The sequence below is a fragment of the Onthophagus taurus genome, chromosome 1, assembly GCF_036711975.1.
Source record: "Onthophagus taurus isolate NC chromosome 1, IU_Otau_3.0, whole genome shotgun sequence".
Classification (NCBI taxonomy): Eukaryota; Metazoa; Arthropoda; class Insecta; order Coleoptera; family Scarabaeidae; genus Onthophagus; species Onthophagus taurus.
In genome coordinates this window covers 17,574,301-17,600,977 of record NC_091966.1, presented here as the reverse complement: position 1 = coordinate 17,600,977, position 26,677 = coordinate 17,574,301, and the positions used below count along the sequence as shown (strand labels likewise).

Genomic DNA, 26,677 nt, shown 5'->3' with positions numbered 1-26,677 from the left:
GACGATAAAGTTGCAAGCAATTTGTGGTAGATGACAGTCGAGGTTGCTTATAGCCGAGGAGCTACAATCAACCCATTCAAGACAAAATTCCCTTGGTTGACACTTGTATTTTCTCTTGTAACCAAGGTGTTTAAGTTGTATTTTGGAAAAAGATTTCGAAATCAGCTTTGAGGACTACTCACGTCCTCGTTTTATATCAACTTAATATGGCCAAACCCGAGTGTTTCTAATTCTAGATCTAGTGTTAGTTATAGTGCTAGTGGTAGCTCTCACAAGCTTCAAACTATTTAAAGTGCGAATTAAAAATTTTACATTTTACGGACACTGCTTTCCCCGTATTAATTTGTTATCTCGAGGTTTTAAAATAATTACTATTTTTATATATAAATTATTCTCGCCAATTAAAAGAAATAATATATATAAATCAAGTCGAGAACAAAAACAATTGGTTAAATGGAAAAATGCCGCAAATAATTCCACACGATCAGTTAATAATAAGGAATGCCTCTAACAATGATCGTTAGCTTTCCGTTGAAGCGTTCGTAGACCAATTACATAGCAACCATAACTTGTGTAGGTTATTTTACTCAACAAGCTTACCGTTGCTAGTTCGTTGTAGAATTAAAAAAAAAATCAATATCATCATACTTAATAACTTACCATTACAAGATAATCGAGTGAAAAATGTACAAGAACCCTGAATGCAAAAACGTACCCTTATCGGAAAGAATTCATTATTTATGTCTCCTTGGTTTTCAAGTTTTTTTCCTTTTTAAGGCGATAACAAGAGAATGTTTCGCTCGGATAATACGAATTCCAAGTTCATATAAAGTGCACTCAAAGTTTTTTTAAAATTACCTATTAAATGAATTAATTACCCAAATTACAACGGAATACTAAGATTAAGAATGAAGGTATGATCTCTTGGTTTGTTAGGAATTAATCTAAAAATATCAAAACCATCCATTAAAAGGTTAAGAATGTCGTGGGTAATAAATTTTAACACTTCCAGTCGCCAATTAACATAGATAAACAAGTGTAAGCAACATTTCCCGAGAGGACTCGATACCAGCGTTGCTGCCAATAACGTTGTTGGCGTTGCCGAGGGGGATACATGATCTAATTGTCACAGAACATTCCAAGCCCTGGACACTGCCAATGAGGACAACTCTGCCCTAATCGTCAGGTTCCAATGGAACCAATCGACGCTTCAATACCTGACACGTGTTAACATTGTTTGTCTATTTAAAACGAATTATACGTAACAGAAATTGTTGTTAATCCCAAGAAAAAATTTCTTTTCTGAATCCATATTTTTAGAAATTGATTATAAGTATAATTAAAAGAAAATAATTGCGTCACAAACGTGTCATAAGGGTCGTAGGAAGAAATCGTTGAGTTCCAGTACATGATCTCGGAGTTTAGCGTGTGCGTGTGTGCAGTCCCGGGTCTAGGCAGAATAATTCAGTTAAACATGACAGTTAAAATTTAATTATGTGTCCGAGGCGCTTTTATGAATATGAATGCCCGTCATTGTGGTGTGTCGGCCGGAGGATTAACCGAGCACTCCTCGTTATAAGTCCACACTTACGCTCGCAACGTTCGAACGAACGAGAGAGAAAGAGATAAATAGAGAAAAATGGGAAGATAAAGACAGAAAGATGCTGATGCGCGTAGATGTTGGGACCCTGGCCAAAGATTATAACAAAATGAAATGTGTTTTGTCATAAATCAGGATTGGGACGTGTCTCTATAACTTCATTAGGGATTATTATATTAATCACGGCAACGTTTGTGAACGCACCTGACAGCGGCCCGGCCCACCTTCATTATTTGGATACCCCGAGAGTATTCTTGTATTTCTTGTAGACCGTACCAGACGAACGAGCAGAAATGTAAACTATCTCTACAATGGAGCATTCGTGAGAATGAAGTCGAGGAATTTTCACGTATGGAACATAAATCATTATCATTTTGGAACTAAATCTCAATTTCATACCTAATCAAAAAACTTTTAAATTAACATGCAAAAATTTTCCACATTTAATTTAATTACTTTGATGACATGAAAATTATCGCACATGTGCAGGTACTTGATAACATCAATAACGATTAACAAAAAAAAAAAACAGGTCGGTAATATAACTCAGTTAAACGGTTTCTCGGCATTAGAGAAACGCACAAATAACTGCGATAGCGCATACTTCTACAACCCATTTGTTGTCTCATTAGCGCTAACAAATGACCGTAAACGGTCCCATTAATCAAGAATAGTTGCGGAAAAATTAATCAAAAGCAAATTAATTATCACAACGGCTGACGAGAGCGTCACTTAAAAACCTATTTATACCGATTTCGAACTATAAAGAAATAATAATGTTGATAGTAATATGGTACGTATAATATATTGTTTCTGGGAAAATGGCAATCGACAACGACGACTTCGACGCAGATATGGAAACGTTTGGAGGACGAACGTTATCGGCTAGTAATTTGGTCACTGGCACGCAATGGCAATTGAAACAACAAGAGTCGGTATGCTGCGAGCTTGTAAATTTAATGTGATAACAAGTCAATGTTACGACGCAATGTTGTCAACAGGCATTCTAGGTTTCTTGCGTCATCGTTGCCTCGAAGCCGGGATAACTAGAATAGCTTATATAAGTTGTCAGATAGTTACTTTAATGTATATCTATAGGAAAAATGCCCTACGTTACAATAACGTTTAAAAAATAAACTTAAAAAAATTTGTTAAGTTTCTCGCATTTTTGAACGGTACTGATACATTAACAATATTTGCAAAATAGGTTAAGTTGAGATTCCTATTCTAGATAATAAATGAAAACATAAAAATTTAAAATTGATATAAAAAATATTTTAAATACAAATTATTAATAATGAATCAAAACAACTTTATCCATAAAGAATGTTACAATCTTCATAATATTAAAATTGATTATTTTCGATATTAAACTAAACAATATTAAACTCAATAACTCTAAAATTTAAAGCGATGGGGAAAAATATGGTTGATATAAATTATTTATAATAATCCAAAAATACATAATAAAAACGTCGTAGAAAAATATTTATCACATACATTATTTTAATTCCTTAACATTTCTCGAATCTATATCTGAATCAATACATAGGTTTAGGGACTGGTTTAAATACAAGAATGACTGGACACGGAAGGTTGTCCAACATATGAAACTGCAGATCAATTTCTTCAAGAACGACAGGAAATTAGTACAAGGTCAAGGAACCTTAGTTTCACGTGATACTAATACTGTACCTCGAATACTTCTAGAATAGTATTGGAGCTTTCACGTACCTGTCACCCCTTGTTTTGGAAGCAGCTGATAGGAGATACCGCTTGAAATTAGGTCAAGAACATGCAATTACCATGTTCTATAATGCATGTGCTATCGAAAGATTATCAGTTAATTCTTCTTAACTTTACTTTGCTCACGAAAAAAAGTGCTAACAAGTAGATTTATTAGCAAACAGTAAATAAGTTCACACAGACAACAAAAATCAAGGCGGAAGAATGTGAAAAATACATTAAAAAGCTATATCGTGATATGGCAGAAAACGAGGAGAGCACAGAACCTCCTCATGCAGATGTAAAAATTAATAGATAACAGATAATCATATAGGATGGATGACATAAGAAATGAGCTTATTAAATATGACGGAGACATATCGATAGACAAAATACACAACGTATTTAACATAATTATCAAAAGCAAAATGGAAATGCAGCATACTGATACCAATTTTCAAGAAGGGTGAAAAAACAAACCCAAATATTTACATAGGAATTAGCCTTATAAATTCTATCCTAATATTGAGGTGCTATCAATACCAGCAACGGGGGCTTGTGAACAACAATAGTGATTCAGAAAAGAACAGGTTAATTATAGATGCAATCTTCGTTATCCGACTAATAACGGAGAAGCAAGAAAAATGTTCGCTAAGACTGCTTTTATTTGTTTCGTCGATTTTAAACAGACTTATATAGGATTAGACTATCTGACGTTGTGACCCACGAAAGCTATACCAATTACAACTGCAGAAAAGCAAGGAGATAGCGTCAGCCCAGTTCTATTCAATTTAGTGATGAACGAAATAATTGATGAAACAATGCATGGAGAAGAGAATACAGGTTCCCTTCTACAGGTTGGGCGAGAAGGATATAAGAATCATATGTTATACAGATTAATCTTGCGATGCAGTCTTAATCTCTGAAGACCGAGATAGCTTTCAAAGAAAGCTGTTCAAATTTGACAGCAGAGAAGGAAATATGCAAACCTCAGTACAGAAAACGTAACACTAACAAAAGAATCAAGAAGGTATAAACTAGCTTAGATAGGTACCATATATATGCTACCATATAGGTATCACTAGCAATAAAAACCTGAAAGAAGAAGCCAATACACAAATCACAACAGTAGCGATAGTATAGGGTTCCTTCGGGAAGTAATTTGGATTAACAAATACTTCAAAAAAAGTCAAGTGATGATATATAAGACGATTATAAAACCAGTGCTGATATATGTCATTGAAAGAAGGGCGAAGAACACCACCATCAATAAAAACTAATCAATCTATAACTGGCTACTCTTTGCTAGACCGCATACGAAGCGAAATCATATAGGCAGATAGGTGCGAGGCAGACGGAGAGAATGGAGAGGCCATGTGAGAAGAATGCCAGAATAGATTGGCGAAAATTTCCAGATAGGGAAAACCACATAGCACCAGATCTCCTGGATGAAGAAGTGGTAGGAAAGTTGGAGTTCACCCCCCCAGTCGAGACTCCAAATGTGTTGAAGAAATGTAGGGCTGTGCCCTATTATAAGAAGAAGAAGCTACAATGAATACAACACAAATATTGCTTCTTAACACAACATAACGCTTAAAACATGATAGAAAGCCTAGTAAATCATATGTTACCATAGTAACAAAGTTCTTACCAAAAGTAAATGTTTTTGTTACTAAAATCGATCATAATTCCAAAAATAGAAATGATTGAGAAAAAAAACCTAATATATTCTTGTTCTTTTTTCGATCGTTCTAACAAAGTTGCAACAATAGTATACTTTTCGAATCATACATTTTGTTCTATGATTTTTACATCATTTTTGTAACTTTATTATAAAAATACGTGTATATACAGGATGTATCTAAATTGATGCGAAAGATTTTAAGGGGTGATTTTTAAGCGAAAATTAACCACTTCTCCTCCAAGTTAGAGCCCTCTAAAATTAAGAGAAAAAATTGTTTTTCTTTAATAAATCCACTATGGAGGAATTTGGAAGAATGAAATTTGGCAGATAACTATTGCTAATAAAATGACACTTTTTGACGACTTTTATAATCCGAAAATGTTATTAGAAGGGGCTGAAAAAATCAACCCCTATAATACTTTGCATCAGAACTTTTTAATGCGTCTACATTTTTCTATTTAAAAACTTGATTTAAATAGAGAGATTCAAACACTTTTTTGTCTCTTGTCATTTTCTCCTAAAATTGTTAGTTTGATCACAAAAAAATAAAATAATACACAGGCTCAAGTGAATTAATTCAGTGATTGGTTATTATTAGTCAAAAAAATTACGTTATGTCAAAATTTTTTGTGATTAAACTAACAATTGTTAGTGTTGTTAGTTGTAAAATGTGAAGAGATAAAAACGTTACAGATTATTTTCCCTTAACTTTTGAGGGCTATAACTTGGAGGAGAAGTGGTTTTGACCAAAAAGTTATATGACAGACCTCTCTTAATTTTCGTTGAAAAACCCCTTAAAATCTTTCGCATCAATTTAGATACACTCTGTATAATATAATAATCCTTTTTTATACAATCACAAATGTGGGCGTGTTTGATTATAAGAAACGATTACGGTATAGAATCTAATGTCGATGGAGGATTAAATTATTTAAAAAACAAGATTTCATTATAGCAATGATATTTTTTGAGTTATACACAAATTCAATTTGGTGTAGAAACAAAATTAAAATAAGAAACTTTTCCAACTTACCGGAGGGGAATAAAAAGGTGCTTGGTCGGCTCCTAAGGCGGGAAAATACGCCGAAATTCCTTCGGGGTAAGGGGCACTATACATAGATAGAGCTGGTAATCCAGGCATTCCTCCTAATCTTTGATAACCCAATAATTCGTACTGACATGAACACACGGTTTGACCAGTTATAGGATCCGTAAAAATTGGTCTTCCGGTATCGCAACAACGTTGAGATGGAGGACTTCCAGGTGTAGGTGCTGAAGATGTGACTGCCATCGTCGTAGGTGGAGAAGATGATTGACTAGGACCCGATGATACTGCACTCTAAAACAAGAAAAAATTATATATAAATTTTTGTATTTTATACATACACCTTTGTTTATAGAAAAAGAAAATTTTATTGTTTTTATAATCAATAATAAATTGTTGTTTTAGTACTTGGCATTTTACCGACATAAAATTATGCAATGCATATTTGGACATCTGTTCCAACGGTAATCCCAATAAATTCTGCCTGTACAACTCACGTGACGGAACAACAGATGTGGGCACCCCTATTACTGGTAAACAAAAATCTAGCTGCTAAAAACACTCCAGTATTGCTAGTGATCGCATCGTGAAATATTGCTTGCTTTTCGCAAAAAAATATCTACACAACAATATATCAGCCATATCAACGCAATTGGAATCTTTATAAATAATAATTAATTACTAGAATAAAAAAATTAAGTTTTATACTAAATTATAGGCAGATGTACACATTCCGGTTCTGACTGGTTGACGCCCCAAAAAAAAAGAGCAGTCTAAAAAACTGGGGAAGGGCAGATTTATTTTTAATAATGGCGCGCAAATGTATGCCCGCATGAGCGAACATCCCCCGGAGGGTAAATAAATAATGCGGTTATTACACCTCGGCGAATATCACGGGAAGGGTGCTCTTCCAAACTGACGAGCGGAACCGACTTTAACGCTTGTGAAGGACTCGGTTAAGGACGGTTTTCGCGGCGATCGGTTTTGCTACCGTGGAAACGTAATTCGAGATAATTTTACGAGCCCTCTCATCCCGTTGGTTAAGACATTTTGGGGGAGAACACAATGAACCTTCCCGGAGAGACTGTATACGCGATCCACCAAAGGGCGTGCTTTTCCCCATTTCCGAACGCGGAATTCGGCCTCCCCCCCGATTCGATTAAATAATTTAACCACCGACCCAAAATAGACGAAAAAAAAATAATGCGTGAAATTTTATCGATAATGGAAAATGTGTGAAAAAATAAACAGGAATTTTGTTATTAAATGGAATATCGGAAGCTCGCACGTTTTATTTTTTTATTGGTCGTTAAAAAATTATCTCTATAACACAATATTTCTATAACTCCATTCCAGATTTATCACTAAACATTATTTAAATTTTCGTTGGAAATTTTACAAAACACTTCGCATAAACTGTTACGTCAACGATAATAGTTATAAAATTATTCTAAATCGCCTACATGTGTGTGCCAATTATTTTTAGATCAATATCTGTCTATATATCGCAACCCTGATTATGATTTCTATATAGCGAAGCTCAGGCATTGTATGTAGATTAACCACCAGTGGGTGGTAGTTGGATGTAACAGTTTTATTATGTTCAACGTGAAAAAGATACAGATAGGCTTAGGAACATAAAATATAGCAGAATATGCGCACGTTCTGAGTTTATTGGAGCAATAAATAAATCGTTTGTTCTATACATGTGTTAAGACCCGGTAAACACGGTATAATTACGAAATAAGTCTGTCAGGACTTCTAATAAATGTGTAGTTCCTGTATTTTTTATGACTTGGTTTTACTCTTTGAAAATCGTTATACGCCCGTATTAATTTAATTTATAACTTCCCGTGTGTGAAGAATAAACGCAAAGAATAAACGTAAAGAATAAACGAGGAAAAAAATGAATTATTCAATTCTTATATTTTTCGCGGCAACTCAAATTTATTTTCATGACGTAATATTCCGGAAGGAGAGAAACATCGAAATTTGCAATTTTTTTGACTTCCCTTCGAAGATGTAACCTGGCGGGTACAGGAAGTGATTAATATTCTCTTAGAGTTCTTCGACATTCCACGATGCATTATTAATTTTTTTCCTATTCGCCCGTGTCGGAAGCGGAGGAACAACGTCGAATAACAGTAATTAGATATACTGCTAATTAAAAGTTTCGTATTGAAGGCGCTGTCGCTTGTTATCTCGTCGAAGTTTTTTCGAACCGTTGTTTCTCTTTCACGAAAACAATGCTGCACATAGTCAATTCTTTGTTTAAAACTGGGTGTCTAATCTGGTAACGCCATCTCCTTCTGATCTTGGATACGGATTAAGGTCCATTGTTTCTATTGCTCTCCAACACGTTTTTATTTCTTTTTCTTTTTTATATCCCCGTCTTATTATTATTATTATCATCATCAACATGCAACTTTTCTTATACACATTATAATAGAAATAAACGCTCACACCATATTATCTTTTATATCGCAGAGAGATCGTAACACCACTCACACTTATTGTTTAGCACATTTTTTACGTTTGTTTAAAATCACGATTACGAATGGATAAGTCAATTACTTGCGCAGGGATTATTGAGAAGATTACCGAGTATTATTGAACTTTAACGATGATAAATCGTCGCGATAACGATCCTACGTGATCGTTACCTCAAATTGATAGCATTAAATCAATTAGTAAATTGCGAAACTTAAATTTGTTCTTGACGTATACGAGAACGGAAACATATTTACGAATTATTAAAAGAAAAAAAAATCTTTTTTTTTACTTAATTTATTTTTAGAATGGTCTAATGGACATTCACATTTCTTCGTAACTATAAGAAACGTTTAATCACGTGAAAGCTTTCGTATAATCAAGGTTAATTTAATTAATTTAATATTTAATTAGGTGGAAAGATCAAAAGCTTAGTTATTATGCCTTGGCAAAAAGAACTAATAATTATGTAGTATTAAATATATAGTACAGTGTAATATTAATGGAATATTAGCGTTAAATATAATCACAGTGTCTTCATTTTAACTACTTCTAAGATGTTACTAATTTGAAAAGGAATGAAAATAAATATGAAGGAAAATTGAAAGGAATATCCGGATAAAATCAATGAAAGATAACAGATTTGCAATTACGATGAAGACAATTAAAGAACATAAATATGTTAATGGCATCTTAGATCAGTTAAAAAAGTTGCGCACTTTAGCTATCTTGTTTCATATTTATTTGATCATATTTCGAGTATTTTAGAACATCACTTTTTCTGCATTAGTGATCTTAGCTAAATTTAGGTTGCGCTTATATTTTCCTGCCATTTGAGAAAATGTTGCTTACCCTTCATTAATTAATACTAGGCTACGATCAAACGTTTTGGGGAACAAATGGGTATATGACAATAATAAGTCATAGATGATGTCGAAAATTGTACTGAAAATCAAAGAGATTCTGCATGTAAGAAATCCATTATTTGGCATTCTTATGGCAATCCAATCATAAAAGATAATTGGATCACGCTGGAGTTAAATTTATTAAGTTGGCCACGAAACAAAGACATACTCATTTAATGTAACAACGCGTTGAGTGCAAAGGAATACATTTTACTAATAGCTGAATTCTACACATTAGGCAATGAGGCGTTTAAACTGTGATAATACCAAAATAGTTGACTGAAAAAGTAAAAAGACTGGATTTTGTCCAGAAAATGTTAAATCAGGGTACAAAAGGATATAATTAGAATAATGCAAGAGCATAAAAAAACTTGGAAGTTGTAAAAAGAAAACGCATCAAAAAATGAACTGCTTTAGTATAACTCAGAAACTAGCAATACGCCTTCGCGAAGACAATCCTGAGAAGGATGTAGACCCAATATAATAATAGGAGAATAATATATAGAGAACAAGACATAATTAGGAACTACACAGCTACTACAAGGAGCATTAGCTCCTAGTACATCCAGATTCAGAAATTACAAAGGGCAGGACATGCGGTCAGAATGAAGAAGGGAAGAATACAGAAGCAACTGTTTAACAGGAGAATGCAAGGAGCGAGATTCAGGGGAAAGCCGAGAGCAAGAAGGGATGACAAGATCAACAGGGACGTCAGTACAATGTTTAGGTCCTGAAACTGGAGGAGGAATTCCAATAGACTAGAACAGTCTGTTGAAGAAGAACACCAGGCAAACCAAAGAAAGGGGACTGCAACTTTTCCAATGATAGTGGCAACCTGTGAATAATATGAAATCGCGCCAAATTAATTCTCTCACTCAGTATAATGTTTTGAGCTCACTTTGATATTTGAACTGGGAGAATGTTTAGAAATGTTTCAATAATCTGTGTTGCAGGATTGTTATTAATCATGGATGCTTTAACCTTGTAAATTTAGATATATGTCTTTAAGTTTTATGTATTAGACACCATAACTTGTATTTTGATATTTTTAAAAATCATCTTCCTGCAAATCTCGAGATATTTACAGCTTTTGTTATAATGTGATCTTTAAGTTTTAATTTGCTATGTATGTGTGCAATGAATTTAGGGACAAACTTCAATAAGAGGTTAAATAGATCAAAAAGATTGTGAGTTGCATAGAAGTCCATGACAGATAAGGAGACATTCACTTCATGTATGGATTTCCTGATGACAGTATCGAACTGTTCCAACGACTATTATAATAGCAAATAATAGTATGCAATATTATACATAAAACGGGTAGGCCACGTACGACTTGTATCACGGAACAGACTATATTGGAAGTCTTAGAATCAGTCTTGGAAATGTAGATCAGATGAAAATACATGGTGGAAATCAAAACAATCTTTTAAAGATTTACTTTTTTGGAAATTTTCTGATTAAATCGCCATGTAATTAAAAATTACCCTAAAATTGAACTTTAAGCTACAGATAATAGCTAATCGTTAAACTGATGTTGTTCAAGAATTTGACTTCTACAAGATGAGATTGTAATCACAATGTATGTTTATCGCTATTTAAGTATCTATCCCCAAAATGTTTTGAGATATGACGAAATAGATTATTAGATCAATATGAAGCTAGTTAAGGTAGCCTGTGGGACGAAATTGGAACTAATCTGACACCACAGCTTGTCTAGAATTTCATTATATTCATTTATATTTGTTATAATCCGCTGACAAAATACTAAGTAGTTACTAGTGAGCATACTCTGTCAATTATTGCATTATTTGCAGTTTTTACAGCTTACTTAAAGCTGCTATAAAATCTTTCGAGGAAACCCCATTATGACCTTCCAAACTAATCCATAAGAAGTAAATGGCAAGAATGACTTAAAAACTTAAAACTTTCGATCTCGAGGTGCTTTCAATTGATGACTGCTACTACGCATTTCAAAACTTCTCAACCTGTATCTCATTTTGAAGAAATGCATCAACATCTGTTAATCATATATTGTATATAGAAGCTTTTCCAATTATCTACGGCAGAATTACGACAGATATCCTAGTAACTAGTGATGGAACGGATAGTGATTTTGCGAAAAGCCGGATACCGGATATTCGGCATCCCTTTCGGCCGGATATCCGGTTATCCGGCATATCTATACACTCTTATTATCACTTTGGGAAATTTTCATACTCATATTTCAAGAAGTGGATTTTATACGAATATTTAAAACTTAATCGGCAAAAATTGCAAAATTCGAAAAAATTCTCGATCATTTCAAAAATTTATTTCTCAAAAACTAAAAGCGATTTTTCAGTACGGCTTTTTGCATTAAAAAGAGGATACTTTAATTAATAATTGAAAGTGAAAACAGCGACAGTTGTGTTAGTATTGAATGTGATGATGAATTACAAGTGAAAAGAAGAAAACTAGACGAAACTGCAACAAGAGATTTTATATATCGTATTGGTATTGTTACAATGAGGTTGCTAATGACAAACCTAATATAAATAACGTTGTATTTAATGAAAAAAGTAATATTGGGATTGAACTTGATTATTATCTGCAGTGTCCAACACATGAAAGAGATACTAATTTCTGTGAATGGTAATGAGTAATAGGTTTTTAACATTCGGCCAAAACCGTATATTTGGTAACTATCCGGTATCCAGCCGGATTTTAAATAATGGCCGGATAGATCGGATACCGGATAGTTGCCGGATATCCGTTCCACCACTAGTAGTAACTAAATATTCCATATTCTTGATAACAATTTAGAAACTTTTATTACTCTTACAAAAATGTTAGTACCTGGCACAGTTTATTACCAATATCACAAATTATGCAAAATTCTAAGTTCACCAACATTTTACGATCAGTAAAAGTATGAAAATAAGCGTTAAATAAAATAATAAATTTGTATGTAAATTGCTTACATGAACCTTAAACTAATGTGGCTAATTTGAAAAAAAAAAAGATCTAAAAATATCTCAAAACCATTACAAAATTATTAATAATTAGTAATAAATTGAAAACAACGTTAACTATGCACAGTTAAAACCGAAATGATAAAGCCATGATGATTATACGAAATTGCAACGCAATAAAAGACCGGTTTACAGAAATGCTCACAACCCCAAAACACATTCCCAAAATATAAACTATAAAAAGGTGGTCGTAAATTTCGCAAGCATGGAAGTTGGAACGTAAAATTTAAAACTTAAAGAACCAAAAATATTAATTTGTAACTTATAATTTAACAATTTCATATTGAAATTTATTAATTGACGTTGTTTATTGGATTTAATTTGAGTTTATTCAACGCATTAATTGTTCGAAAAAAGAAAACAAAATGATTACCTATAATATATGTTTGTAGGTTAGTCATAAAATATTTTATTTGTTTATTCAAATAAAATTTTTTATTACACTCCAAATAACATTGATTTACAAGTCCCCTTTTACCAAAAATTAAAATTACCATATTAACGACCCGATCGTTTTCATGGGTGGTGAAAACGAACGGGGCAGAAACTTTCTTTTCGCCCAGCTGACAGCTTCAATTCGACCAAAAAGGTCAATAAATCTTACATCCCCACTACACAGTCGCCGAATCCCCCTCAAAACACCATTATTATTATTAATAGATTTACTTAGGCGATTTATAAGGTTTTTGAAAAAAAAAGGTTACGAGTGACTATGGGAAAGCACTAAAACCGAATCGACAAAAGCCCGGTCTCTCCTGAGCAATCAAAATAAAATCGTCTCGATGCGGTAAGCGATTTTGGCCCTAACCGGATCCGTACTTCAGGTAAATAGGAACCGGAGACAGATCGGGTTCCTTTTTATTTGGCATTAAATATAATTCGGTAGGCAGCAGCTGGGGGTTGGATTTTTCGGAGTCCAAAAACAACCCCAGTGGGTAGAATAGTAGCAGCCCGGTGAGTTAGTGACGCCAAATTTGACCCATCAAAATAAATATTAAATCGTTATAAATCACCCCGGTTCCGCACACATAGACGGATATAGTAGCTTTTTATTAGGGGAGGAGGGTAATCTGAGCAACGGCTCTAAGTGATGAATTGTTTTCAGAGGTTTATCTTTGCCGTAACGACCATCAAGATGGGGACGTAATTCAGTTTGTGTTTACTTTGTGGTCTATTATTACCACAAGAGTTCGTTCTATGCGGAAAAGGATTCTTTCGGTTGATTTTGTTTTTTTAAATTAAGCTTTAAACGAGGTTAATAACATTCCATTCCATAGCCGAAATTTTCTAGGAACACAATTAATTTTAACATTATTTTTTTCTGCTCAGGTCAAAATTAAGGACAACTAAAATAAGTACTTATATGATCTCAAAGTGGCCATAAAATTTGACATTGAGGTTGGGACGCTTTTAACACGTCAGTAAGACGTAAAATTAAAAATTGACAAAACACATACTTTGGGCGTAAATGTTGTCCAACCAATAAATACTTAAAATAACAGCTTTTTAAATCCGCGTTTCAAATAAACAATCCCATAAAGCTCCAAAGAGGAGAGATGAAAAGGATTGGTCGCGGTCCCGATATTACTTATTATTATAACCGGGCCCCTGGCAAACATTTCATCAGCTGTTAAATCGAACTTTTATTGCGAAAGATACGCCTCTCGTATATGTGCTCGTAAAGCGAGCAATAAAAGCGAAAATATATATCAATTATTTGTATAGCCGCGTCGCGAACGCCCCATGAAATATCCATAAAATTATTCAATGTTTGATCTGCACTAAATATAACCGTAAAAGCGGACGTCTACGCGCACTAAACACGTGAAAATTGAATTCTGTCGCGTTTTTATTGCCACGTCAACAGTTTCTCTCTTCCCTCTAACGTCGACCATAAAAACATTCTTGGCTAATTTCAAAGGATTCGAAATTATCTGTAATATTATCATATTTTTTATAATCCACCAAAAATTTTTATTTATTTCTCAAGAAGAACATCTGTTACTTGAACATATTCTACGGGAGGACAATTTACTAATCACGTTTCTGTCGATATGAAAAACTCGGTTTACATAATTTACGACTGAAAAGGATTGTCAACGGATTGTCGAAGCATTGTTTCTTCGTATAAAACCGCAGTTAACATTAATTAAACTGCACTCCCCCGATATAATGTTCGATATTTATGAATGCATTCAAACGTCAACGGTATAAGACATCGAGAAATAAGTATTTTCTTCTTTACAAGCGACTCAGTTCCAAGAAGATTTCTTCAATTTATAACGGAAATATTGAATTCAAAATTAGTTTAATAATTACAAATTAAATTTCATGTAAATTTGATCCTACTTAATTAATTTATATGTTTTAGGGACCATCAGAAATCATTCTTCGATTGGTCGCTTCTATGAATGCCGCTGCTATGAATGAAAGTGCGCGATTTGAGCATTAACAAAGGTATGGTCATGTTAATAGTCAGATAACTGATCAAAAAACTAGATATATATTACCAAAATTGCAAAAACAATCGTGTATATTTACATATACATCATACATATCATATAATTAATCGATATAGTAACAAATGCTACTATATCGACTATATCGAACTGACTATGCCCTATGAGAATAACGACAATTTGGTGTCTTCTAATATGTCATGAAAAAGAAACATTTCCAGGAATTTTTCAACACGTTGAGAGACAAATTTGTGATTGTTGACAACAATTCCAAAATAAACTTCCTACTCTATTTGATTTCTGTATAATAAAAAATGCTAAAATAAATGATGATTGAATTGAACCAATGATTGAATAGAGAGTCCAGAGAGAGTAAGTAAAATATCTTGATAAGCAAAAAAAAATGGCAAACTCTGCGGATTTTTGCAACTATAATTATTTGCAGCTGATGGCACTAAAAAGGTAATACTTAGGGCTGTAATAAGTCGTGAAGGATTTAGTATCAGTTTATCATCTTTACAGTTTGATGATCTCGAGGATCGTTATTGACCCAAAAATGAAAATCGTGAATGCTGGAAGTCTTTGCATAATTTAGTCATAATTGCCAAGATTGTTATGGAATTGATCATACGCATGTATATCTAAAAACACGACAAATATATATTTGTAGAATAAAAATAATATGCTCTATCGATGCCTAACAACTACTTGCACAACGCACATATATGTTGTGGCAGAAATACTGATGGTAGTTGATTGTTACCTGAAGATAGCAGATCAAACTCAACACAATTTAACAATTTATTTTCATCGGTTGAACTTGCCGAGTCACTACTTTTAAAAGGGCTCGAAAAAATTCAACAAGAAAGAATAAATGCGCAATACGGATTTAGGAAAAACTTAACAATGATTTCTCATGTGGTGAGATTAACGATAATTGTAATCTACAATCAGATTAAAGTTAGGTTGAAATATCTATTGTTAAATCAACATTTGCAAAATAACTAGTTGAAGCATTAACGGAATTTCCAAAGAGTTCGATCAGGGAGATATAATCAAGACAAACCAGAAATGGGAAATTAAAGAAATACATAAGATACATTTTTAGTGCAGTACATCGACACTGCCGAGCCAAAACATTTACTTGATTTTTCAGGAAACATGAAAAATTCATCACATCATATTGAAATAGGCATTTGCGCAAGTTTTAAACAAATACTGTAACGATTGATGGTTGTTTGTCGGAAAAGTGAACATTTTGGTATTGTATTTATGCCGTTTTGGCTTGTTTTTAAAATAATAACAACATTGCAAAAATTCTTGAACCTACCATATCAATTATAAAATCCATCAACTATACTCTATTCTTTACTGAAATTTCTATTTCATCAATTATTAGGTATAATCCGATATTAGGTACACTGGAATTATTAGACACAAATGTTTTTTTTATTTAACATCTACACCTACACAGAAAAATTTCCAATATTTAAAAAACAAGTATTATGGTGTGAACATTTTATGCACGATGCGTCGCAGGATATTAATCTCACGGTATCTTAAAAAAACAGTTCATTTTTCGTAAAACATTATACAATCATTTAGTGAGTAGCAGTACTTAAAGATTAGATTTGCATTCTCAATTATCTGCAAATCAAGATTATGAATTATGGATTATATAAAAGAACTTTTCATTTACCAATGTAGGAATGTTAATAACAACCAGATTAAAATAAATTATGTTATTTTACAAAAGAAATTGAGAAGGAGAGAAATCGTAAAGTAAATTATAGAGGTCAAACAATTGATTTATAATGTGGTAACTTTGAATGCACTCTGGAGGATGAAGCAACATCATTGCTCCATTCAAATCATCAAATGGTTTAAGGTAAGCCATGAATTTAAATCACTAAATAAGACGAGTCTTTTCAAAATGTAAAAATCTAAAAAAACTGAGGTCAGTTTGGATATATTTTGAGCACTGTACAGTTCAAGACAGTATTTGCGACTAATCTAATATCAGAGTTTCGAGTCTCAGAAATATATCTCACAGTTTAACTCAGACATACGCTTTTGATCCTAATTTATTGACTGAGTACAATGTTTATGTAATACATAATGAATTTCTCAAGCACAATAACATTGTTAGAAATAGAATCGAGTTAATCCTAAATATCTATTAATCTTAATAACATATATAATCATAATCATTAAATTAAGACTCTTCTTGTATCATTGTTTTGTCGAAAATACTACACGTTACCACTAAACTCTTTACTACTAAAAGAACCGAAGTCGTTGACTTACAATTAGTCAATAAGTTAGGTTATCGTTTTTATTCATCGCACAAACTCAAGGTATTTTTAAATACAAGTACCATTTTAAAGCATTTTATTATAAACCTGTTTATTTTATTCTCTTTCGTATTTGACGTTTTAAAAAATTATAGAAGAGGTTTTCCTTAGAAAGGATGTCGTAAACATTTATATAGAGGTAGTTTCTATGACTCTACTTGGTGATTCAAGCATTCCGGGTTGGAATTTTGTATTTTTCCTCTTTTCTCTTGTTCATCTTGTGTAATAATTCTACCAAGGTATCCGTTATAAAGTCGTGTGACATCACAAGTGTTGCATGCTAATATGTTAACCCCACTACAATCTAAAATACTCACACTTTCTTTAATGTTGTTAGGTTGATGTAAAATTGTATAATGAGTTTAATTTGTTTTATATTACGGGAAATAAAATAATACCTACATAATTCTCGTTTTAATATTTTTTCTGTACCTAATATGAAACGCCTGTTGAACATTGAGTGGTAACAATTACAAACTTGTCGAGATAACCTTCGAGTACCTACGTTTTAGAACAAGTTTATCTCTACGTGAACGATTAAATGCACTTTAAAAGCACACAGCAAAATAATATTACATGTTAAATGACAATTAGGCGGTTCGTGGTATTTATTTTTTCAATATATTTTTTAAAATATAATAGATACTACTATGGTGATCAATCATTTTCAGTTAAGGATCAGTAAGCAAGCAAGTTGTAGATAATCTATCAAACTCAAATAAACTGGGTGGAAGAAGGCGTATGGTAATAAATTGCATGTGTAATACGTTATTTTCACACCTGCCTGTAATAAGAAATAAAGTTACAATGTTAATTTAATGAGTTAGAAGAAAACTAGCTGGAAAGTGTACGATAATTTCTTTTTTGTATTTAGTTAAAAAGGCGGATGTATTATTCCAATGTTTTTTCCCTTCGTCGTTTTGACTAAAATCAATATTGACACTGTCGGGATTTTTTATATTTACAAAAGGGGCCATGTTATCGAGTGCACTCAAAGTGTATTGACTCAAACATATTTTCCAGTTTCCACATCGAGTCGCGTTCCGACAAACTTAATGTGTGCAATTTCACAGAAACATTTTCCTTTTTTGTTTCGTTATTAACAGTGCATTAACATTTCGAACTAAAAGTTTCCTTATTGATATAACTTATCACCACGTACATTTATTAACCAATACAATGTTAAATTGAATTAAAAAATCTAAGAAACACACGAGGTGGTCATAAATTGCATTCCCAGATACTGGTTTTATGAGGTTAAAATACAACATTGTGAAATCAAAACAAACGTGATGATAAGAAGGACAACTATTTATTAAAATGTTTATTAAAAACTTGTTTATTGAATATTATTTTGCGAGAGATTTGTTGTCGACCGTTGCAAGAACCGTAACGATAACGTTGAAAAGGGTATAGTGTTTCGAGGTTGTTGTTTATTATTACTTGTTCTCCGCATCAATGGATGTGGAAAAGCTAATCAGTGAAAAGCTGAATAGACACTTTCCCGCGAAAGCATATGTGCCCACTTTTTCTGTAGATAAAACTGGCGTTGGGTTTAATTTCTTGTTTGTGTTTGATAGATATGTTTACGCTTACTCAAGGTGGCCTTGTTTAATAATAATAATGTTCATTCTTAAAACAAGCACAATTTTTTATTAATGAATGAATGAATAAGAATAATTCGAAACAAAAATGTAGAAGAAAATTTCGGTATATTAAATTTGAAACGATTAGTTTAATAAAAATAAGTGTTTTTATGTGATTACAAGTGTTAATAAAAATAACTTATTAACTTTGATAAATTGCAACTATTTATCATGTTTATATGATTATCTTTAAGTACACATAAAATTGGGATTTTTCGATTTAAGTTAATAAATTTAAATAAAGTGTAGTTTTAGTCGCACAGGTGCTTTGCACCTCAGTGGTTATTATTGTATGTTTTCATTATGTTGAATAAACATTATTATTATTATTATTATATGGAGGTGGTATTAGTTGACAACTGATGCGTTGTGCTCGGTGTTTATTCGTTATGAATAATTTATTTTTTATTTCCTGCCCTATGTGCCAAGTGTTTCATCATTAAGTAGAATAAAAATTGTAACCATTCAGTTAATACTACGAGAGTAATTTCACCCCACGAAGAAGATAACAATGGCGACAACGAAGTTGAACTTTTACAGGAAAGATAAGATGATAACGAAAAGGCAACGATAACACGAATTTCGAAACCTTGTATAGAGTTGCCGATTTTCAATTCGCTTAACAGATACCACTAAATCGATGAGAGGCTTACATTTTGCCAAAAAAAATAACTACAACATGATAGGTTATCAAAAATAGGTTATTAACAATTTCCAGATGTGCTTAGTCCAGATGATAAGATTTTATGAAGCCATAATCAATTGATTGAAGAGGAAATTCTAAAGAAGTGCGGTATCCGCATATATTAAAAAATGGCTGAAAAAATAATATTTAGCTTATTAAAAGTTGAATGTGATGGGACTCAGGTAATGTAAATGATAAAGTGAAGTCAAAGAAAATGGAATGGAAAAAGTGTCCATAGAATAAAATAATATTAGAACTAGAACAAGAAATAGGTGTCGTAAATGTTACTAAAGGTTTTGAGAGGAGAAGAGTAGCAAAGAACCAAGTCAAAAACTCTCATGTTTTATGAAGACTGTGATGAACAGCCCACAATGTGGATATATTATGAAAGGTAGTCATTATTTTATGTGATAAAATTAGATGTAAGCTTAATATAAAGAAAAATAACAAAATCAATGATTTACTTAAAATTAAAAGAGATAATAACAGCAAAAAATTAATATCAATAATCTTATCAAATCAATTATCTTGTTACTATTTACGATTACAAGATTTACCTATGATGCGTCTACCATGTTTTTCATTTGATCTCAACAAAAAAATGTATTCACTGTAGTACAATGTTGCAGTAGTTAGCCATTTAGATGCTTTAAGACAGTAACCATGAATTTAAGATTTTATATACTCTTCTCCTGATAAGCGAACAAATCTGCATATTTAAGTTGAAGTTATGTTGAAATCTGGTTTGGTCAGTTCGACTTTTTTAAATACTATTTATAAAAAATCCTGTTATTTCCATAATCATTATCAAAACATTCCTGGGGGTGTTGACTATAAAATAAGAAAGAGGAATAAAAAGGAGGGATTATTCCACACTTATTATTTCTATTTGTTGATCTTCTAATGCTAGTTTTCTGCAGCACAAGAAATATAGGAAAACCACAAACCAAACTGAACTTAACGCAAGTCAAGAAAACTCGACCCAACCTAATAAAACCCAATCCAATCTAACAAAACCCAACCCAGCTTAAATCCAACCTAACAAAACCCAACCCGTTTTTGCTAAAAAGAAGACAAAAAGAAAAAGAAGTTTTTCAAGATTTTTGTCAATAAAGTATACGATGAATAAAATATAATACTTATGATAAAATCAATGGTTATAGCTTATTATAAATACCATATCAACACTCAAAAGGATTCCTAGAAAAAAGCTATTAATAACGCTTAGTAATGGTGGCGGGTTCACAATACGCCAATAAAAATATACAGCCACAAAAGGGCTTTTTTATTTGCATATTTTGTATGATAACTGGTATTTTTAAAACTTTTAATATAAAATATTGGAATTAGAATATCTCGAAAACACATTTTTTTTACATTTAATACGTTTTAAAACCAACATAGCTGAATATTCAGTGCGTTTTAGCAAAAAAATAGTCCCACACATTAATTCCGCGCCATTTAAATTTTACTTTTTAATATATGTTTAAGACAGAAAGGATGTTTAGAGTCGACCACAATTAAACATCGATAGCACTAAACTTTTATTTTGGCGCACCTTTACTACGATTAACAAAGGCACTAAAATCATAAATAGTTATGAGCCTTCTAGTAGCTCTTTAGATGCATTTGTCATATACGCTCATTAAAAGAGAGACCCTCATCAATTAAAATACCTAAGCTTTTACTGTTTTTCAAATAGGTTGTATTTGGAATTGATGTCAATATGTTGCAATGCATCATGGTATTACTATGAAGTAGCATTTATTTATAAAGAATTCTTTCTGAAAACTTTTGCCTGAATAATATTAGATTAATTTTGAGAAGTACTTCGTTGTACGAGTTTATAGCATCGCGAATGAAATGCAATAATAATTCTAATAATAATTAATTCTTAATGTCATTTGGCAACTCCAGGTGAGGTGAAATGTGTATCTTTTTTCCTTTTAAATATTCCCGTATTTCATAGTCTTACAATTCTATTTGTGATGGTCTAACTCAGTTGCGACTCAAAATAGATTACGGGAAATTACGTGCCAATTTATTAACTAGATTAATTAACTAAGTTACGCACCGATTTATAACAATCTCAATTAGCTCTTGATTTATTTATAATAACTACCCTTATTGTATTAGTTATAGTCCGCCTTGCCACGCAGTTTCTGTATAAGCTTTATTAAATCTATAATCCATAGACACGGGTACGCAACATTTTAATCAATTTAAAAATTGGTTTCGGACAAATTATATTGGAACAGTTCTCCAAATATATTTTTTGAAAAACTACGTGGTGTGTATCAGTCGATTGATACAATAAATTTAAACTTTAAGGACCTGTGGTAAGGTTACATATGGAAATTTTAACTTTGAAATGTTACACCGTAATGAAGAATATGATTTTTTTACAAAATAGGCGAAATGAATTAATATAACGTCTGAATACGAAGGAGCATGTCCGAGTGTGTTTAAAGAGCTTTTGCGTGATACTCCTAAAGTAAATGTCTTGGTGTATCTCTCAAATGTTATTCAATTGGTTGATGCTTCAACTGTACGAGAATGAAGCAAACTTTATCTTTCAACAGGATGTATCCTAACCGTATCGTTAGAAATTATCTAGACAAAACACATTCGCAGCATTAGATAGGATGTGCAATAACCAATGCTTATTAGGCTTTTTTATGAGGAGATAGTTTCCGCCTAACTTCCTAATAATTTACATGAATTGAAAAAATGCATCATAAGAACTATAAAAAATGTTATCTATCACTTTGATGTCTGTTACATATTAATCACCCCAAACTAAGTTTTAAGACATACTTATAAAATGTTGTTAAACTATGTGTATTGTTTCAAAACCAATCTTCTAAGTTTTGCAAATGTTATGCTTCACAAATCTCGGTATAGTGACGATGCATTTTCCGTTGAGAAAACTGGGTTTATTGCTTGTTTTTGCAATTCGTTATGAGCTTCCGTTTTATGTCGTTAAATTCCTGGTGATGCTTTCTGAACGCGTCAAAGTTGTGATAAATCTACAGTTTGTGACTACACTAATTTTATAGTCTTAATAAACTAGCATAATAAAAGCATAGTTTACGGCATTTTGCATTTTAACAAACCGGATAATTAGAAGAGATAAAATTGTTTATTATGTTGATGAAAAATGTGTTCGAAATAAGCTTCAAATCGTTTTAATTATTAGCAATCAAGCCTATATATATGTATCGTTATAAATAGTCAGCATTTAAATAATGGATGTAATTATAATGAGTAAATGAATTTTTGATTGGATTTAACAATTAAAGCTGTGAAAGCGATTTGTAATATACATTTTTTGGTGCGTCACAGTGTAGCACATCATAGAAAAGTTTGTGCATGAAAATCTTGTGGCAAATAAGAGTAGAACTACACCGAATAAGATATTGAACACAACGGACGAGTGATTAATTGATAATCAAGGCAAATCCAAAGCTCTAAAACTGACTACAAAGATTCAGACAGAATTATGGAAGGTCTTGAGTACTAAAACTACACGGCGTGTGATTCACTAGTATTACTTCCATGATAACTTGTAAATTTTGGAAGTAGGTAATTTTTGATGAATATTCAAAATTTAACATTTCTGACTCCGACGGGTCATCCTAGATCAGGATGAAGAAAAACGCTGGTTTCAAACATGAGCATTTTAAAGAGATGATTGATGAGCTGCAGCATGATTGTTTGCGATGCCGGGGTTGGGAATTTAGAATTTATGAACATTTATAAAAATAGTAAAAACTCTAGGAATATGAGAATATATGAAGAGAGATAAAGACGACCACACAAAATACTAGTTTAGAAGTTAAATAAATCTGAATTCAATTGTATCAAATAAGATATGATAACATCGTGTCTAGATGCAATATAACACATACAAAATGGATTACTTATACAATTAGATGAAATAGGCTGTAACAATTTTATGACCTAATTCTAATAATTTGTCTATAAAATATAATGTCATTGCAGATGCAAGATTTTTTAAGTGAGGTTTCAAACTGTATATTTTGATAACATTTGTTTTTAGAGGTTATCACTTTGATGAAAAGTGAATATGTAATAAAGTATTAAGTATTATAAAAATTAATTTCAGCACTGACAATAACACACTCTTTGATTTGGTATACAACAGAAAAGGTCTTTGTAAGTTCTATACCCAAAAAGGTATTTTTCAACATTCAAGGAAAAACGCAACTCAAGTTATAAATTGTTACCAAATGTAATTTTTGAAATATTAAAACAATTGTTTTTAATAAAAAGTATTTTAAAATATTTTTACCACGCATTTTACCAACCTTATTATAATTCAACCATAAATTAGTAATGCAAATTTTGTTAAAAAACTTGTCATCGACATAATTTAAATTTTAAAACAAATATATAAGATACATATGAAGTGTTAAGTATATTTAGTTAATATTAACCTTAACAAATTTCATTTTGAACTGATTAAAACAATATATGTTACTATACTTAGGAGTAAAAGTCGTTTTTATATCTCCAAGTTAACAATATATTTTTTTATATATTTTTCCATAAATATAGCGGATGTCAAAAATTTACATCTTCAATGTGATTGATGAAGTAACATGAAAGTTAATGATTTGTAAGCCCGTATGAATTATCATCAAATTTATTGCGTCAGAAGAAAATAAACACACAGAGGAGCATTTATGTAAACTTGGCAAAAAGTTATTGATGAATACAACTCATTGAAGAAGTTCTAAAATTTTGAAAGTACATCGATTTTTGTATTTGTGTGGTGAAAAAGTATAAACACTGCGCATTTAGCTGTATTATACACATAATTAGAAGCAGTTTTAACGAGAATAAAAAGAAAGTGGAAAAAAGACGCCTTATATAACGGATATAATTTTTATCTGTTTTCTAGATTTTATCTTATTTATAATTTCAAGTTCAGTAATAATGCGTTTTTTAACCGGAATTTTCGAGGTGTTAATATATAGAATAAACATTATTTTTTACCCTGTATTATGTTATATTACGTAATATTAAAGATTCTTTAATTAACTATAAATTTATTATCTTTTTTTGTTATTTATAACTTATCAACGGGAATCTATCATAATTTTTATTAACCATTAATAAATTTCTAATACGGACATATAATTATGCTAGGAACGACCATCTTATAAATAATTCATTTCCAATCTTAACGATTTTCTAATACGCGTTAAATTTTTTAATTACTCATTAAGATTATCTCAATAAACATAATTTTTAAGAATCTTAAAACAATTTAATTGTTTTAAATTTTTATATTAAGATAGTTATTAAATTATTATATAATATTTTAACAAGATGTTAAAATAATGTTCGCATAAACCCCAAACATCGGTTTACAACAGTTCGTGGACACGGGGGCAGTAGAGAGTGAGATAGAGTTCGTAAGTGTCGTATGGAACAGGTGGGGGTGGTACGGACAAAACCGCCACCGGCTACGTGTTCTAGTTTCGCGTGCTAAGTCCGGGGTGTGCGCGCATGTGGTTAAGGGTACGGTCTAGATTTCCGTGTGGAATAAGTTTGCTCGAACTGTTAGTTAATTTGGGCAATTTTCTAAGTCGTGTCTGAGGTTGTAGTAAAGTAAAATCGAAAAATTTTAAAAGTAGTACCTGAGTATTGGGCGACGTTCGGGCGAAACCAAACTGGGACATGTTGTGTCGCCCAGTCGCTGTTGCACTCACTGAGCCGTCGTCTTCAGAGGAAGCATGGCTTCCTGGAGACCCGAACGTTTTTACTTCTTCGGCACACGCAAAGAGGTGAATCGACGAAGACACTGAAGCACTTATAATAAGTATATGTCGCGTTGTTAATTATACCGTTTTTGTTTAACACTACTACTTAGGGGTAGATGATCATGGTAGTACGGTAGATCCGGGTGGGTATCACGTGGCGGCGGCACACGGTTAGAAACAAAGAACAACAACAATAACAAGAACAAGAGCGGCGCACAGTAGCACGGTGGCGGCGCACACCAGGTGATAATTGAGGTCCGCTTCTTTCTCTCTGGCGTCCGATTTTTGCGCGAGACGTGTGCCTCGCGGTGGGTGGAGTGGTCGGGCCCGATGAGAGTGGGGGCGCGGTGGGAGGGAGGGGTGATGACCAGTCCCGCGTGAGAGTTGAGCGCGGTTTGAGAAGCCAGTGGCGTCGCGACGCGTTGACCGCCCCTGCGAGCGACCAGATCGACTGAGACGAACGAACGAGTGTCCTGTTTTTGCCGTTGACGGTACGCGACTACTACCGATGTCACGGGATTCTTTTAACGGCGACAAATTGTCACGATCGCACCCCGACACACAAGCGCAGTAGTCCGCGGCGGGTCCGTCCCTGTCCCTGTCCGCCGTGTGGCGGTGTTAAAAAAAGCGAGACGAACGAACGAAAGAAGAAAGACGAGGAACGAACGATCGGGGCAGAGGGAGAGGGAAATTACGCAAAACGAGAGCGGAGGTCGTTTCGACTCCCGGGTACGGTACCGCCGCTGCCTTGCTCTTTCTGAGACGCGCACATTTTTGTGCGCGCTCTGCCCCCGAATACCACCACCACTAAAAATCGCGCCCTACTTCTTTTTCTCGTTCCCCCTACCGCGGTGCATTTTTGCCCCTCTTCGTTGCCGTGCGCCGATCGGGGAACCGCCTCGCCCCGCCTCCGCATCTCGCCCAATCCCGGCCTCATGATGGATCGACCGCGTGCAGACATCATCCCCGTGTCTAACCGCTGTTCGCACCTCTCTCAGACACGGGTCCGACGCCGACACACACAAACCCCTACAACTCACACGTACACCATCCCGAAACCAAACACACACACACTAATACGTATACGCGATACTCCTATCCTCTATCCCTCCCCAGAGCCCAGAGCATAACACACTCTTTCTCGCTCTCTACCCGTGTGTTCCGTTTCATTCTTTCTCCTATTCCCGTTCGTTTTCCCGTCCTTCTCTACAACAGAGACGGCACGAGCTCGAATTGTTTGCCTGTACAGGCTGTACAGTGTACGGCAGTATAGGTGCA

The 26,677-nt window shown here is 33.1% G+C and overlaps 1 protein-coding gene across 1 annotated transcript in view; it reads right to left on the bottom strand.

The window, feature by feature from the left end:
- The window catches only part of LOC111424611 (iroquois-class homeodomain protein mirror), a 35,881-nt gene extending 9,736 nt beyond the window's left edge, over positions 1-26,145 (bottom strand). Inside the window, exons 1-2 of the mRNA XM_071197866.1 lie at positions 25,277-26,145; positions 6,043-6,348 (exon numbers count right to left, since the gene is read on the bottom strand). Coding sequence (XP_071053967.1) covers positions 6,043-6,348; positions 25,277-25,318 — 348 coding nt within the window. The 5' untranslated portion in view covers positions 25,319-26,145. The remainder of the gene's footprint in view (positions 1-6,042; positions 6,349-25,276) is intronic.
- Positions 26,146-26,677: the final 532 nt, after the last annotated feature.